We start from the raw sequence: 16,705 nt of genomic DNA, 5'->3' as shown, positions 1-16,705 counted from the left end.
GGATAGATCGCCTGGGGCAAAATGCAGGTTCTGGGGCAATGGGTGAGGAGACAGTCATTCCTTTATTCTTTTTTTGGTTTTGAGACAAAGTCTCGTTATGTGGCCCAGTCTGGCCTAGAATTCAGTCTTTCTGCCTCGACCCTGACTAGGTTCCTGTGGGAGAGGGTGTCAGTGCTTTAAGCCATCAAATTGTACACTAAACAGATGACTACTATTGTATGGGGACTTCATGTCAAATGCAGCTGTTCCTGGGAGCTGGAAGGACGCCTCAGTGGTTAAGAGCATTTACTGCCCTTGCAAGGAATCCAAGTTCAGTTCCCAGCACCCATGACAGGCAGATCACAACCACCTGTAACTCCATTACCAGGGGGAGCTGACACCCTCTTCTGGCCTCTACAGACACACACATACAACTCCCCCCCACGCACACACACAGAGACATATATACATGCACTTAATTAAAAACAAAATAAATCTTTAAAAATAAAGCTATTATCAAAACAAAGAGACATGTAGACTATGGAGCACAGAACACAGCACCGCCCAATCCAGTTTCACTCTCCAGTTACTCACATTCATCCCCAATGTGAAAATATTAGATAGACAAATCTGGAAATAGACCCTATGCTTTAACTTGCACAGTGCTCTGAGTAGTGTGGGAACGGCTTAAGTCCACCCCACTTGGTCCATCCTGGGATGTGAGCAGCGTGCTTGCCAGTGTATCTGTCATGTACATGTTACTCAACTGTTAACCATTCTCCGTCATCTCTCGTGGTCAGACTGACTAGTGTCTGCTGCCCAGGTGACCCAGTTTTACTGAGCAATGTCCAGAGCAATGGTCATGGGACTGGAGATGTAGCTCAGACAGTAGATTGCTTTTCCAGCATATATGAAATCCTGAGTTTTACCCTTACCACCAAATAAATGAGCAAAGTAGTACCTGCCTGTAATCCGGCATCTAACAACGCTGTAATGGGGAGGTAGGAAGGTCAGAAGTTCGAGGTCATGCTCAGCTGCACAGAAAGATCAAGGCCAGTCTGGGATATATGAGACCCTGTTTCAAAACTAAACAAAAAGTGCCTCTATAGTGATTCTTGTGATTTTATGAGACACGCTGGTATAATAGTTTTATTTCACCATCAAGCTAAAGTTAATGTCTCTCTTCCCAAGGGTTGTTTGTAGATGAAACTTCATCATAGGGCTGTATGACTAGGGTATCTGTAGGCTTTGGTACTATCTGTGGGTTTAGGCATTTCCTGGAGTCTGGGAATACATGCCCTATGGATAAGGAGGGTTCTGTAATATAATAAATAATACAGGCACCCAGATCCTCTTATCTTACAAAATAACAGTTCTAATGCTGTCTCTCTTAGCCACTGCTTGTGCAGAGTAGATGTCATCATGGCCCTGTACAGACAAAGAAACTCAGGCGCATCCTAGGTGGTCCCGGGACCCCTGCTCACCTGCCCCTCTGACCCTAGACCTCATGATGACTGTCAGTAGGCAGCCCTGGAAAGCCTCACCAGGGTTCATCTGAGCATGAAACCCTCCTGTCCCACAGTGTCACTGGCCTCCAGCACAGTGGGGCCCGGCGGACAGATTGTTCATACGGAGACTACAGAAGTTGTGCTCTGTGGAGACCCCCTCAGTGGCTTCGGCCTCCAGCTGCAGGGAGGCATCTTTGCCACTGAGACCCTGTCCTCCCCACCCTTGGTGCGATTTATTGAACCTGACAGCCCTGCTGAGAGGTGAGCCTACTGCCTCTGTGGGCCTACAATTTGGGGAGCTCTAGTCCAGTGGGGAAACTGAGTCACAACTATAGGCCCCAGCTTCACAAATATACCTTACTTAATCCGAATAATTGACCCCATCACAGCACACAGTATGTAAACCCTGTCTGCCTCTACTCAGAGGACTCTGTGTGTCTTGTAAGGACAACGGTATCAAACCCTTAGCTGGGGCCAGGGCTGAGTTCAGAGACCAAGAACTGAGAGGGGGCCCCCATCATGCCCCCACCTGAGGTTCTAGTCACCGGTTTCTTCTCTCCACTGGGCCTTGGGGGTTAGGTGTGGTCTGCTTCAGGTGGGGGACCGTGTCCTAGCCATTAATGGCATTGCCACTGAGGATGGGACCATGGAGGAAGCCAACCAGCTGTTGCGGGATGCTGCGCTGGCCCGCAAAGTTGTTTTGGAGATCGAGTTTGATGTGGCAGGTGAGTAGACCCCTCAGCTACACACACTTTGGGACCCTGCCCATCCCCCCTTTGTGCTCTCTAAGACCATGTACAGTGCATGCCTAAGCCCTGCATAGGAATGAGGGAGTACCACACAGGAATCAAGAGTCGGAAGGACTTAAAGTGGATTGCATGCAACAGGGACTCCAAGCAGCTGAAGTCAGGGCTGTAATCCTGGGAGTTCCATATGAGAATATCTGGTCAGGAAACAGCCTCCCTCTGCCCTCTGTTTCCCCATCTGTCAAATAGTAGAAAACAGAGGTGTGGTATGAATTAGAGACAAGTTGTAAAAATGCCTGGATCCAAATGGGTCAAGTTTTGCCACAGTTCACACACTGGCCGGCAGTCTCCAGCTCCGGCCTCCACCCTGCCTCTGTTCCAAAGACAGCACTCAGCTGTTTAGAGCCAATTCGTCAGCCTTCCAGGCCTCAGCCTTCCTCCTCCATAAGCTGGCAGCAGCAGCGGGGTGGGATGGTTTGGATCATTACTCTCTGAGATTGCCTCCCTCCCAACCCAAGAGAAGCCACAGCAGGTGCTTGATGCAGTTCTCTGAGCTCTTCTGGAGTCTTGAGTCACCCATGGCTGTTGGTTCACAGAGTCTGTCATCCCAAGCAGTGGGACCTTCCATGTGAAATTACCCAAAAGGCGTGGTGTGGAGCTGGGCATCACCATTAGCTGTAAGTCCCCACGTTGCCCTACCTGCTTTATCTCACTACATCTCCACAATGGGGTGCAGACCCATTTCATAGAAGGAAGACTGATGCACATAGAGGTGAGCTGATTTGTTCACAAACCCCGACCCCCAGGCCAGGAAGACACGGGACCAGGAGCCAGTAGTGTCCTCTCCTGACCCCACCTTAAGCAGGGCCCTTGAAAATTAAATTCACAGCCTGTCTCCCGAACTCCACAGCAGCCAGCAGAAAGAGAGGGGAACCCCTGATCATCTCCGACATCAAGAAAGGCAGCGTGGCGCACAGGTGGGGTGCCACACGGGCAGGGGCGTGGCCGTGGGGGGACAGTACTCATCTACACCAGGCTCCTCCATCCCCACCCTACTCACACAGGACTGGCACCCTCGAGCCAGGGGACAAGCTGCTGGCCATTGACAATATTCGCCTGGATCACTGTCCCATGGAGGATGCTGTGCAGATCCTGCGGCAGTGTGAAGACCTGGTGAAGCTGAAGATCCGGAAAGATGAGGACAACTCAGGTGTGTGCCTAAGAGACCACGCCCAGTGGCTGGCTGCTGGGGGAGGCTGGAGGACACATGCAGGAATCCCTGCTTCCATCATCCCTCTGCTTCAGGGCCCCCAGGAGCCACTACAAGGCTCCTCAGAGTGTGGGATGTTGGCAGGATATCTGATTTCTGAGCTGCTGGTGGCTACTGCTCTCAGGGCTGGCCCTGGAACAACAGAGGCAGGTCTGAACTGGTGAGCTGGGAAGGAGAGAAGGAAGAGTCAGAAGGGGGCAGTTAGGGGTGTAGTGGAGTGTGAAGCCCATAGTCAGAGTCTGTGGCCCTCCCTCTGGAGGAGAAGCCACTGGAGGCCAGCTTCCTTCTCATTCTCCCCCTTCCCCTCCCCCTTGTCTCCTGTTCTTTCTTTGTCCTTTTTTTCTTTTCTGATTTTTTAAATTTAATTTATTTTGTTTTTTATGTGTGTGAGTGTTTTGTCTGCATGTATGTCAGTGTATCACGTGCATGCCAGGTGCCCAGGGAGACCAGAAGAAGGAGTCAGATCTCCTGGAAGTGGAGTTACAGATGGTTGTAAGCAACATGTGAATACTGGGAACTGAACCCTAGCTCTCTGTAAGAGCAGCACATGCTCCTAACCCCTGAGCCATCTCTCCAGACCTCCTCTCATTTCTTCCTCCTCTCCTTCTCTCCCTTTTTTGCCTTCACTCTTCCTTCCTTCCTTCTTTCCTTCCTTCTTCCTCCCTCCCTCCCTCCTCCCTTCTCTCCTTCCTCCCTCCTCCCTTCTCTTTCACTTCTCTTTACTGTAAATCTTGAGTTGCTGTGGGCAGCATGTGAAATCTGTTTTCATATCTTGGTTCCACGTTCCTGCAATGTTTGTTTGTTTGTTTGTGGTTTTGTTTTTTTTTTCTTCCCTTCATGGCATCTGGGCAGCAGGCTGGGAGCCTGAAGTGGCTTCCAGGTCCCCAGGTTGTACCCCTGAGGTGGCCTCCAGGTCCCCAGGTTGTACCCCTGAGGTGGCCTCCAGGTCCCCAGGTTGTACCCTGGAAGGCCTGAGCAGGTGTGTTTGAGGGTTCGATGAAGGCATTGGTGTTTGAAGAGTGCTGAGACTGGGGAGTGCTGCAGCCTGCCTCCTCACCCTCAGGCCACCTGTCCACTTACAGATGAGCAGGAAAGCTCTGGTGCAGTCAGCTACACAGTGGAACTGAAGCGCTATGGCGGACCCCTGGGCATCACCATCTCCGGTACAGAGGAACCTTTTGACCCCATCATTATCTCTGGCCTCACCAAGCGGGGTCTGGCAGAAAGGTAAATCAGGCCTCAGTGGGGGCACAGGGAAGGCCTGGGGACCCCCAGGGAGCAGAAGGTGGGCTTTGGGACCACCCAATCTAGATTTATTTTTTTACTTCTGTTCCAGCATTGAATAACCCAAGGGCGATCACTTTCTCTCTGAATACCCACTCCTCATCCATAGCATGAATTTTGGTCCAGCTCAGCAGCCAGGGTAGAGAAAATGAGGGCAGAGGGGACCCACAGCTGAAGGCTCAGCCAGGGCGGGGCAGCTCACCTTCAGCCTCCTCCCAGAGTGTGGGCCTTAACAGTTACCACTGTGACGACTCTATGTGTCTGAATATCAGGAGTAGTGCCCCATTGCTTGAACCCCACATGAGGCTTATCTTGGGACCCTGAGACTACTGGGCTGCCACCTACTCAGTGTCTCTGGGGCTGTCCCAGAGAAGGAGCCCTGAGAGAAAGGTGCCCTGACTGCCCCTGGGTTGCGTGGACAGAGGTGAAGTGGCCCCCAGGTGGGTGAGTCCCAGCTTTCTATCTCAGAAGTGCAAGGAGTCAGGGGTTCCAGAAGGGGTGAGTTCCCCTGCATGGCAGGGCAAGGCAGTGGCCTGAAGAATGAGCCTCACAGGGCCTGAGCACACAGCACATCTGCCTAGCCAGGATCTGACTCAGGCTGGGCTGCTCCTGGAGCACCCTCTGCTGGACTCTAGAGAGAATGCAGGGGCCTGGTAGACTGCAGACTCCAGAGGGTGGTTCTTCACAGCCTTCCTGGCAGTGCAATCATACTAGCAATCCAAACCGACTTTCTAGCGGCCACATTCAAAAAGTTAAGTGAGAATAAATGAATCTTAAATATATATGCATTTTAACATGAGATCAATATGCATGTTTTAAAGTTAACAAGCAAAGTAATAGGTCTCATCATAACATTTTCATATGTATATGCCACAGTTACACTTGGTCCCTACTCCTCTCTGGACTCCACGGCCACCCCTTGTCCCTTGGCCCCCCTTTTTCTGACCCCCTTTCCTTCCCTTAAATAGCTGCACTCCTGTTAGGTCTCAAGTATCCATCCATGACTCCGTTTTTCTCTGTTTCCCTGATCCCTTACATCTAATCTTTATCTTGTCATCTTTTTTTTTTTTAGTACAGAATTCTACCAGACTTTCTTTTTTATTTTTATTTTTCACTTTTTTATTGGTTATTTTATTTATTTTCATTTCATTGTTATCTCCCTTCCCGGTTTCTCTTCTGAAAACCCCCTATTCCACCCCCTCACCCTTACTTCTATGAGGGTGCTCCCCCACCCACCTACCCACTCCCACCTCACTGCCCTACCATCCCCCTACTCTGGGCTATCGAGCCTTCACAGGACCAAGGGCCTTTCCTCCCACTGATGCCAGATAAGGCCATCCTCTGCTGCATATGCAGCTGGAGCCATGGGTCCCTCCATGTGTATTCTTTGGTTGGTGGCTTAGTCCCTGGGAGCTCTGGGGGGTCCCATTAGTTGATATTGTTGTTCTTCCTGTGGGGTTGCAAACCCCTCTAGCTCCTTCAGTCCTTTCTCTAACTCCTCCATTCGGGCACCCAGGCTTGGTTCAGTGGTTGGCTGCAAGCATCCGCATCTGAATTGGTCAGGCTCTGGCAGAGCCTCTCTGGAGACAGCTGTATCAGGCTCCTGTCAGCAAGCACTTCTTGGCATTGGCAATAGTGTTTGGGTTTGGTGTCTGCAGATGGGATGGATCTCTGGGTGGGGCGGTCTCTGGCGGTTTCTGGTGGTGTCTGGCGGTCTCTGGCGGTCTCTGGCTGGCCTTTCCTTCTGTGTCCGCTCTACTCTCATCATCTTATAACCCTCCCCATATATGCATTTACATCTAGTTTCCACATAAGAGAGGTGATTTCTGAGTCTGGCTTATTTTCTTCCACTTGATTATTCTCATCTGTTTTCCTACAAATTTTTCCTTTCTTCCTTCCTTCCTCCCTCCCTCCCTCCCTCCCTCCCTCCCTCCCTCTCTCTCTCTCTCTCTCTCTCTTTCTCTCTCTCTCTCTTTCCTTCTTTCCCGGTATATGACTAAGTGTGGTTGGCCTGACACCTGCTAGGTAGAGCAGGCTGAGCTAGAACTCAGAAATCCTGCCTCTGCCGCCCAAGTGCTGGGAATCAAGGTGTGTGCCACCATGCTAGGCATCTATTTTCAGTTTTTTGAGAAGCCTCAACAGTGATTATCTTAGAGAACTCCAGCCCAGCCTGTGCTGTGTAGCAAGACCTGTCTCAGAACAAATGAGGAGGAAGAGAGTGACCCTGAGTTGAGTAGGCAGAGGTATAAAGTGTAGAGTCTAGAGGAGTTCTGAGGCTGGCATGGATCCCTCACACCTCTTTCTCTCTCCTCTCTCCCTTGTTCCCTCTCTTGCCACCTCTCTGAGGCAGGACCTTATGATCCCCTTCCCCCTAGTCTCTGGAACACTGGGAATACCAGAGAGAACCACTACGCCTGACTGCTTTCTCCTTCTGTCGAGCTGGGGCCACCCAGGCTCCTGCCTTGGGGCCTCTGCAGAGTATTTAAAGGCAAGACCCACACCATCTGAGGCCCCAAGCATCTGGGTCTCATTTGTGCTCTGTCCACTCCTCAGGACTGGTGCCATCCATGTTGGGGACCGCATACTGGCCATCAACAGCGTGAGCCTCAAGGGCCGGCCCCTGAGTGAGGCCATCCACCTTCTGCAGGTGGCAGGGGAGACTGTCACACTGAAGATCAAGAAGCAGCTGGACCGTGAGCCTTGCCCCTTCCTGGGGACTTCCTGGCCTACAGAGGAGGGGCAGTCCTGGGTCACCTGTGCACTACCAATCCGGAGAGGGGATGGGGTCCCTGGACCAGCTGAGGAGGAGGCTTAGAGAGAGGAGAGCTGTGTCTTGGTGGCACAATGCAGTATTGGGTGCATTCTGGGCCCAAACCGTGTTTCTCATCAGTTCATATCTCTTCGGGTTCCTGCATGTTCCTGTGCCCTGTGTTCTATGTTCCTGTGTCCTATATGTGCTACAGTTTACCTGGGTCTTGGGTTCTTGCTTTAATCTGGGCTTCATTGCTCTTCAACTGTATTATTGAGCCTCACCTCACACGCCTCAGTTTTCCCATCTGTGGGATTAATTTACTAGCATGCCCCACCCACGTGGCAGCAGCCAGATGTCAAAAGCCTGGGAGTTCATAGAAATGGGGGAAATTGAGGCTCACAGATAATCTGTGTCTCTGAGGTCACAGGTGATACCCCTTCTCTTCCCAGGTCCCCTTCTCCCCCGCCAGTCAGGCAGCCTCAGTGAGGCCAGTGATGTGGATGAGGATCCCCCTGAGGCCCTCAAAGGAGGCTTGCTGACAACTCGCTTCTCACCTGCTGTACCCAGCGTGGACAGTGCTGTGGAGTCCTGGGGCAGCTCTGCCACAGAGGGTGGCTTTGGGGGCCCAGGTAACAAAATGAGGGCCTCGGACAAGCTTTCATGAAGGTGATGCTGATGCCTGCTCTTCCTGGGACCTCCTCTCCCTGTTAGCCTTTACCTTCTGAGAAGGTTCCTAAGGGCATCCTGACTAACTCCATCCTTCACCTGCCCCTCAGAGGGACCTACAGTCCTGTCTTTCCTCTCCTGAGCTGGGGACAGAACCGCTCTTACTTCTGCTGTGTCTCTCCTTATCTCCATGACTGGCACACAGTGGGTCTTTATTCATGTTCATTGCTCCCAGATGAAGATGAGAAGGCAGACAGTGACCTCCTTGCCCGTGGGGCTAAGACCCACTGGTGCTGCTGCTCTCTGGCTTGTGGTTGAGGCTCAGGGAATTAGCTCAGAAGCCTCCATGGGTTCTTGGTGGATCCCCACTCCTGTTTAGTTAGGGCCTTTGGCTCCCCCTGTGTGTCCTTATCCCAAGCTCCAGGCAGCTCATCCTGGGGCTCCTTAGATCTGGGCCCAATTAGAAACTCCCTTTCAAAGAGGCTCTTTAGCAGGCCTGCTTGTGGAACTGACCGTGGTCCTGGAACTTCACTGTTGACTGATGGATGTTCCTAGGGCTTGCTAGGGTAACAGGGACTTCTGGGGCTCTCAGTGGTCACTTTGGCCCGAGAAAAGCACAGAGATGCCCACTGGCATCCAGTTGCTGGGAATGAGGGAGGGCAAGACAAGGACAGAGAGAAGGCCCATGTCCCTCTCTCCACCCGCCAGGGTCCTACACTCCGCAGGTGGCAGTCCGGAGCGTGACTCCCCAGGAGTGGCGTACCAGCAGACTGAAGAGTAGCCCCCCACCCCTTGAGCCTCGGAGGACGAGCTACACACCGGGCCCCACTGATGAAAGCTTCCCAGAGGAGGAAGAGGGGGACTGGGAGCCACCGATGAGGTCTGTGGTGGGAAAACTTGTGGGCTGTTGGGGGTGGAAGGGGTAGCCAGAAGATAACAACACCAGGACTGGGGAGATAGGACAGAAAAGCCTTCCTGGCCTGAGGAATGGATCTAGGCTGAGCTTGGCTGGAAAGGATGCATTGCAGAGACAGCAGCGGATGTATTGTAGTTGGGCAGCAGCCTGGCTACTTCCTCCTGGCTCTGGTTAAAGCTGTTTTCAGAAATACAACATCAGACTCAGAATTTGAACCCAGGCCCCTCCTCAGATCAGGTTACATGAAGCATGACTCTCAGTTCACAAGAACCAGCCCAGGGTTATGCATGTTGCATGTGTCAAACCACGCTCACACAGCAGCCAGCTCCCACAGAGTGGGTCCCAAGACTCACACCTCCTCTGCCGTGGACTTACCCCTGTGCTGCACTGTCCTCCTTAAAAGCAAAGCTAGGCCTTTGAGAAGTGAAGACTTTGTAAATCACAGTATGGCTAAGGGCTCTGAGAGCTGGCAGAGTAACACAAAGACAGTATAGTGCATCCTGCGAGCTTGACGTCTGCTGCTGATGGGCCACACAGTGTAGGCTGGCAGGATGGGTACTACCCACCCCTCCCCAGCACAAATATCCCATCTTCTCCATCCATCTGTGTCCTGGCTGGTTCTGGCTCTGTCCTGTCACTGTCCTGTGGTGCCATGTGTCTGGGTGGGACCAGGGACTGTCTTCTGGGGCTATCCCATGGATCTTTCTGTCTGTGTCTGTCTTCTATCTGTCCGTCTGTCTTTCTTCCCAGGCGTCCTGTGTCACCGCTCTCCACCCCGTCTCATCTGCCCCTGTTCTAATTGACCACCAACAGTCTTGGTCGCCCCTAACTGCGCCTCCCCCACCCCATTCTGTGTCACCAACCACTGCCCTGGGGCCCCAGCACTGCCACCGAGGACACCCGCCTGCCTGCCTGCCTGTCCTATGGCCCCTGGAGCCCAGCACTGGGCCCTGGGCAACGAAGACTCCTCAGGCCCAGCCCACCCACCCTCCCACCTGCCAGGAGTTGACGCTGTGGTTCCTGTTGCAGCCCAGCCCCTGGCCCCGCCCGAGAGGAGGGCTTCTGGAGAGTGCTTGGAGAGGCCCTTGAAGACCTGGAGTCCTGTGGTCAGTCTGAACTGCTAAGGGAGCTGGAGGTACTGTCACCAGGCCAAGGAGCCTGTGGGAGCATCATGTCCAGACACACTGGAGGGCTGGGGAAGCCTACACATCAATGGGGTCATACTCATGTGTCATCTGGGGATGTGTAGTATCTATATGTCTTGTTGTGTGGCAAACTACCTGACAAAAGGCACTTTAAAAAGGGAGGGTTGGGGCTGGAGATGACACAGCGGTTAAAGCACTTACTCGGATCCCAAGAAACGAGGGCAAGCATGGCTCCTGCCTGCAAATTCTGGCCCAGCCATTATGGATAAGCTCTAGGTTTGATTGAGAGAGACCCTGCTTCAATAAATAAGATGAAAAGGCAGTTGGGGGGTAAGTTTGGACAGCAATCTCGGGCTCCACATGCACTCAAACATACATGCCTTTGCACCCCCACATATGCACACACATCCCCATACAAATATGCATATGACGGCCAGGAAGTCACAGCAGCAGGAGCTTGGGCTTGCTGGTCACTGCACCTGCAGTATGGAAGCAGAGACCCGAATGCTGTGCTTACCTCTGTTCTCACTTTGGTTCAGTCCAGATCCTCACCCACATTCAGAGTTCGTCTTCTGCCTCACCTAACTCACTCTAATGGACAGGCCCACAAGGTTTTCTTCCAGCTGGCTCTGAACCCCGGCAGGTTAACTTAGCTCAGCACCAGTGATGACAGTGTATGTGCTCTCACCCGGGCATCCTGGGTGTAAAGCAGTCTTTACACAGAGGCAGGTATGAAGGACACACACACACAAGCAGAGTATCTGAAGGATATCTGAGTGTGTGCATGCAGCTGCCCTGAGGCCATCCTGCTGTTTTTGTGAATGTGTACACGTGGCATGGGTGAGGAGGGGCCACGGGCCAGCCACCATCACTCACATGTCAGACAGGGGGATTGACAAGGCCATTCTGAGTTCAGTTTTGGGAGCAATTCAAAGCTTTGTTTTATCTGTACTATCTCTTCACTCTCACCCCTCCCCCACTCCATTTTATTCTATCATTGTTGATTGGGGCCACGCCCCTTTCATCATCCTTGCCAATTACCAGGCTAAAAAACAAACAAACAAAAACCTGTTTTAATTTTTCCATCTCTCCCAATTGTCTTGTCTTGCTCATTTTGACATTCATTTTCTTAGACTTCTCTGTCTGTCTGTCTGTCTGTCTGTGTTTAATCTCCACTCTTCTTTCTTCATGCAGTACATTTTCAAAGCTATGAGTTGACCTGTAATTGCTGATTTGACTGGACCCCACCTGTTTTGTTTGTGGGACTCTTGTCTACTTGGTATCTAGTATTTTAATGTTTTCCATTGTCATGTTGATTTAAACCCTTGAAATCTATACAAATGATGATTTGGGTTGTGTCAGTGAGGGTTTCTATTGCTAAAGCAACTCTTCCACATATAGTCCATTGTCCAGGGAGTCAGGGCAGGAACTCAAGGCAGGAACCCGTAGGCAGGAGCTGATGGTTCCTGGAGGAGTGGAAGAGTGCAGCTTGTTCCTCATGGCTTGCCTAGTTTGCTTTTTTGCACAGCCCAGGATCATCTACCCAAGGATGGCACCTTCCATGGTGAGCTGGGACCTCTCACAACAATCAACAAACAAGAAAATGTCCATAGGCTTGCCCACAGCCCAATCTGATGGGGACGTTTTCTCAACCAAAGCACCATCTTCCCATATGACTCTACCTTGTAGCCAGTACAGGGGTTTTAACTGGTTGCTTTCTTTAATCTATCTTCCACTGCACCAAGCCTTTCCTTGGCTGTATTTATTCCAATATTTAACTTACTTCCTAGAAATTATGTTTCAGTTTCTACACCTTTTATTTCCCTAACACTTCTCTCTGCTTTTCGCATCTTGAGGTTTTCCTTTCTTAACGTCTTTTACTTTTTAGCTTCTTACTTTTCTGAATGTTTTAGATAGACTTAAAGTTTCTCTGGCATTCTCTATTAGGTCTAGCCCCGAGTTTGCCTATCTGTTGTGTTAATGGTCAGGGCATGGGTTCACCTTTCTGTTATCTCTGCCGCTGCGGTTTGTGGTCGCCTATCTGCTGGGTCCATGTTCAGGTTGGCTATTCAACTTCATTGTTGCAGCGACTTTAGCTGCAGTTGCCCAAGGACCCTGTGCTTTGTGGTACTAGAGAGTCTCTGAGCTATCAAGTATTTGAATTTCACTAGTTTCAAAGGTTTGGAACATAACATTCTCAGCTCGATGTTTCTGCAATACTGAGGAAAGTTTAGCTCCATATTCATGCAGAGGTGAAATCGCCATAAGTCCCTCACGCATACCCAGCTATGTGTTCTCTTTTGCACCCATGTGCTGTCAAACAGACCCTTTTTTGATTCCACCCAGCAGTGAGACACTCCAATTCCCTTTGTTGAGTCAGCATTTTTTTCCCAGAGTGGTACCCGGCTCCTAATATACATTTCAGATCCATTATCTTCCACAGGCTTCTGAATTCCATAAATGAATGGAAATAAATAAATAAATCCCTTCTACTCATACCTGCCTTCAAATTTTTCATTCTTAATTTAAAGAATGTTTAAGTTCATCTAAGTCTCTCTGTGGTTGGATGGAAATTCGAGTTAACTCTATTAGCTCAGTCTATATATTACCTGGATGTTCTAAGGATCCAAGAACTAGGATGTATGTGTGTATGTGTGTTGTGTGTGTGTGTGTTGTGTGTGCATGTGTGTTGTATGTGTGCATGTGTGTGCATGTGTGTACATGTGTGTGCATGTGTGTGTGTACACACATATGGTATATGTGTTGTGTATGTGTGTGCGCATGTGTGTTTGTGTGTCTGTGTCTGTGTGTGTGAGAGGGTAGAGGACAAGACCTAGCATTCATTGCCAGAAGTTGGGTGACTTCATCAATTACTGTCTACCTTGTTTCTTCTTAAATATTTGTTTATTTGCCAGGCATGGTGGTGCACGCCTTTAGTTCCAGCACTTGGGAAACAGAGGCAGGCTAATCCCTGAGTTTGAGGCCAGCTTGGCATACAGAGTGAATTCCAAGACAGCCAGGGCTACACAGAGAAAACCTGTCTCAAAAACTCACAAAAACAAACAAAATTTGTTTATTGTTATGTGTATGAGTGTTTTACTTGTGTGTGTGTGTGTGTGTGTGTGTGTGTACACCCTACATGCATGTAGTTCCCACAGAGGCCAGAAAAAGGCATCAGAACCCCTGTAACTGGAGTTATATAGGTTGTGAATGCCCTGGGGGTGCTGAGAACTGAATCCAGGTCTTCTAAGCAGCCAGTACTTAACCACTGAGCTATCCCTCCAACCCTTCCACCTTCTAGTTAGAAATAGGGTCTCTTACTGAACCTGGGGCTTATCATTTTGGCTAGACTAACTAGCCAGTGAGCCCCAGGGAGCAGCATTCCCACCCACCCCCCCTTATAGCTCTAGGATTCTAAAGCTTTGCCTTTACACGGGTTCTTGGGATCTTGGGTTCTCGGCTCCTCCTGCTTGTGCAAACACTTTCCCTACTGAGCTACCACCTAAAGCTCTTGACTCTCCCAAGATGTCAAGTCTCTGGTCTTTCCTAATGGAGTCTAGCTCTCCAGGAGGAGAGGACTAGTAAGAGATACGCAAAAGCCACCTGCATCCACTCCATTAAGATTCTCCCCCTACGGCCCTAGCTCCCTCTTCCTCGCCTTCCTAAGAGCTTTGCTGGCCCTAAGACATTTGCTTTCTTAGTCTCCCTTGCACTTGGAAGATCATCAGTACCAGGCAGAACTATACACCAGAGTGGAAACTCAGATGCCATGATGGCATGGAGAAAAATTTCTAGACTGGAGAGGCACCTGTGTGCCTAGGAAGCTGAGTATCACAATGGAGGAGGTTCACCCTCCTACTTTGGCATCTGTGTCCCCTACACATGTGATTTGTGGATGCTCCTTTCTGAATGTGTTGTTTTCAGCTCACCCTCACATGCTGGGTCCTTCCGACTCCGCCCACTGCCCCAGCCATCCCACAGCCCTGCTCCTCTCTCATCCTCATCTTTGTCCAGATGACCCTTTCCTTTGACCTTTGCTTGACAACCCCACAGTCCCACCATGTCCTTCCTTGCCACCATTCCCACCTAAATACACACATCTGTTCCTGTTTCCTTCTTCACCAATTATTTACTCCAAAGTCACCCTGTTGTCACCATGAGATAAAAAGTCATGTAACTACTGTAAGCTGCCGGGTGCTGTAAGACCCTTCAGACTTTCCCATAATCCATCTTTGCCATGTCCCCTCTGTCAGAGGCAGTCTTCCCTTCCCTTGCTGTTCTTTGAGATATCAGCTCTGGGGGCATCACTGACTTTTCTCTTTATCCTAGACTCTTACTTCCCATGTGCCTTGCTGATATGAGCTGAGGCACAGAACCCTAACTGTGGAGTCAGACTGAGTTCAAGTTTTCTCACTAAACCTATTTGTCTTTTAAAACAGAAGTGGCTCAGCACTGCAGAACAGGAGGTAACTTAAACTTGTAATTGCTGAGAACCAAGCCTAGTACAGAGCAGATGCTAGGCTGTCACTGACCCTCAGGGGCTCTTGCTCTGACTCTGTGGTTGATCAAGGACCCTGAGGACAGGGACCCCATCCTCATCCACTGTGTTCACTCTATGACAGAGTGCCTGCCTGACAGAGGCAGATGGAGTAAGTATATGGTACCTGAGTGACAACCATGTCCCCACAGGCTTCCATCATGACAGGCACTGTACAGTCTGTGGCTGTGGATGGCAGGCCTGGCTCTCGGCCCTGGCGCCGGAGCCAGGAGGTGCGAACATCCCCTGAAGACCTGCAGGAGCTGCTGCTGCCAACGCCCCTGGAGATGCACAGGGTTGGTGTTGGGGGCTGCAAGCAGGCATGAAATATGGGCACTGGGGGCCTGGTGCCAGGAGAACTTTACCTACTTGGGATGCTGAGGGCCCTACCCCTTGTTGGGTTTTATCATCTCTCACCATGAAACAGGGACTTGGAGGTTGGAAAGATGACTTAGCAGCTAAGAGAACTGCTGCTCTTTCAGGGGACCCAGGTTTCATTCCCGAGACACACAGCAGCTAGAAACCATCCGCTCTTCTGACCTCCAGTAGCACCAGGCACACAAGGAGTACACAGACATACAAGCAGACAAAATACCAAATACATAAAATAATAAAAATTTTAAAACAAGCCAACCAAACAAACAACAATTAAAATACCCAGGAATTTTTATTACATTAGAGTTTCTGTAACTCTCACTGTATAAGTAATTATACCCCATGCCTGCATACAGACACACCTGTGATACACAACATGCATTTTTCAGCAAACTTTTTATTCCTATATGCATGTATGCATAAAAATATGTATGCTACATACACACATCTATGTACACAAATTAAAGTTACATTACATATATGAATATGTGGATTTGTACAGTTAGCCCTCTCTATCTACAGGTTCTGAATTCAGTTCACCAACCACAGATCAAAAGTATTCAGGGAAAAGCTGGACATTGCAGAACAGGTCTTTAATCTCAGCAGTTGGGAGGCAGAGGCCAGTGGATCTCTGAATTAAAGGTCAGCCTGGTCTACATAGCAAGTTCCAGGCCAGCTCTACATAGGAAGACCTTATCTCAAAAAAAAAAAAAAATAGTACTCTAGGGAAAGAAATCTGTCCTGATCGTGGGCTGGCTTTGACTTTGGAACAGTGCAAGGTGAATCATCTCTATAGGACCAATGAACTGGGTTTCAGAGGTCTCCTGGATACTCCTTGAGCATGTGAGCAAGCAGGCACAGGTTCTATTCAGATCCTACATCAATGAGCATTTGCAGATTTGGGGATCCTCATAGGGACCAGGAGCTCATACCCTCCAGATACCAAGAGACCACTTAGCACGCTACTGTAGGCAGATGACAGACATCACCCTCCCGCACTACTTGCATCTCTTGCATCCGTGTGTATCTATATGAGCACCAAGACACCAGGGCACATGCCAAGTCCAGGGTTTTGCCCTAAGTGGTAAAGACACAATGATCTCTTGCTCCTCGTTCTAAGGGACCCCTTAGGCCTGGGGCCTGCAGGCTGCACATGTCAAGGTGACTGTCATAAGGCACAATATGCTCAACAGTCTGCTGAGGGCAGCCTGGAGTATGGCCAGTCAGTAGGCTGGACCTGAATCCCAGGAACATAATGGGGGTTAGAGCAAAGGCCACCACTCCTCCCCCCAGGTGATCCTGCACAAAGACCCGGTGAGGAACGACTTTGGTTTCAGTGTCTCAGATGGCCTCCGGGAGAAGGGTGTCTATGTCCACACTGTGCGCATTGATGGCCCAGCTCAGCAAGGAGGCCTGCGGCCCTTTGACCGTCTCCTGCAGGTAACTCAGAGGGCCCCCCAGAGCCAGGTAACTCAGAGGGCCCCCCAGAGCCAGGTAACTCAGAGGACCCCCCAGAGCCAGGTAACT

The 16,705-nt window shown here is 50.4% G+C and overlaps 1 protein-coding gene across 3 annotated transcripts in view; it reads left to right on the top strand.

Annotated features, from left to right (window-relative positions):
- The window catches only part of Grip2 (glutamate receptor interacting protein 2), a 46,433-nt gene that overhangs the window by 26,974 nt on the left and 2,754 nt on the right, over positions 1 to 16,705 (top strand). The window contains exons 12-23 of one of the 3 annotated variants that reach the window (XM_028773046.1): positions 1,562 to 1,748; positions 2,067 to 2,212; positions 2,830 to 2,910; positions 3,144 to 3,210; positions 3,298 to 3,653; positions 4,586 to 4,730; positions 7,341 to 7,480; positions 7,989 to 8,168; positions 8,914 to 9,085; positions 10,151 to 10,256; positions 14,956 to 15,099; positions 16,472 to 16,618. In XM_028773046.1, the coding sequence (XP_028628879.1) occupies positions 1,562 to 1,748; positions 2,067 to 2,212; positions 2,830 to 2,910; positions 3,144 to 3,210; positions 3,298 to 3,653; positions 4,586 to 4,730; positions 7,341 to 7,480; positions 7,989 to 8,168; positions 8,914 to 9,085; positions 10,151 to 10,256; positions 14,956 to 15,099; positions 16,472 to 16,618 (1,871 nt within the window). Of the gene's footprint in view, positions 1 to 1,561; positions 1,749 to 2,066; positions 2,213 to 2,829; positions 2,911 to 3,143; positions 3,211 to 3,297; positions 3,654 to 4,585; positions 4,731 to 7,340; positions 7,481 to 7,988; positions 8,169 to 8,913; positions 9,086 to 9,871; positions 10,103 to 10,150; positions 10,257 to 14,955; positions 15,100 to 16,471; positions 16,619 to 16,705 lie in introns of those variants that run through there. The other 2 variants (XM_028773047.1, XM_028773049.1) reach the window with 2 other exon arrangements.

The sequence above is a fragment of the Grammomys surdaster genome, unplaced genomic scaffold (genome assembly GCF_004785775.1).
Source record: "Grammomys surdaster isolate TR1022 unplaced genomic scaffold, NIH_TR_1.0 220, whole genome shotgun sequence".
Taxonomy (NCBI): domain Eukaryota; kingdom Metazoa; phylum Chordata; class Mammalia; order Rodentia; family Muridae; genus Grammomys; species Grammomys surdaster.
The sequence above is the reverse complement of the archived record's forward strand: the minus strand, read 5'-3'. Positions and strand labels throughout refer to the sequence as shown.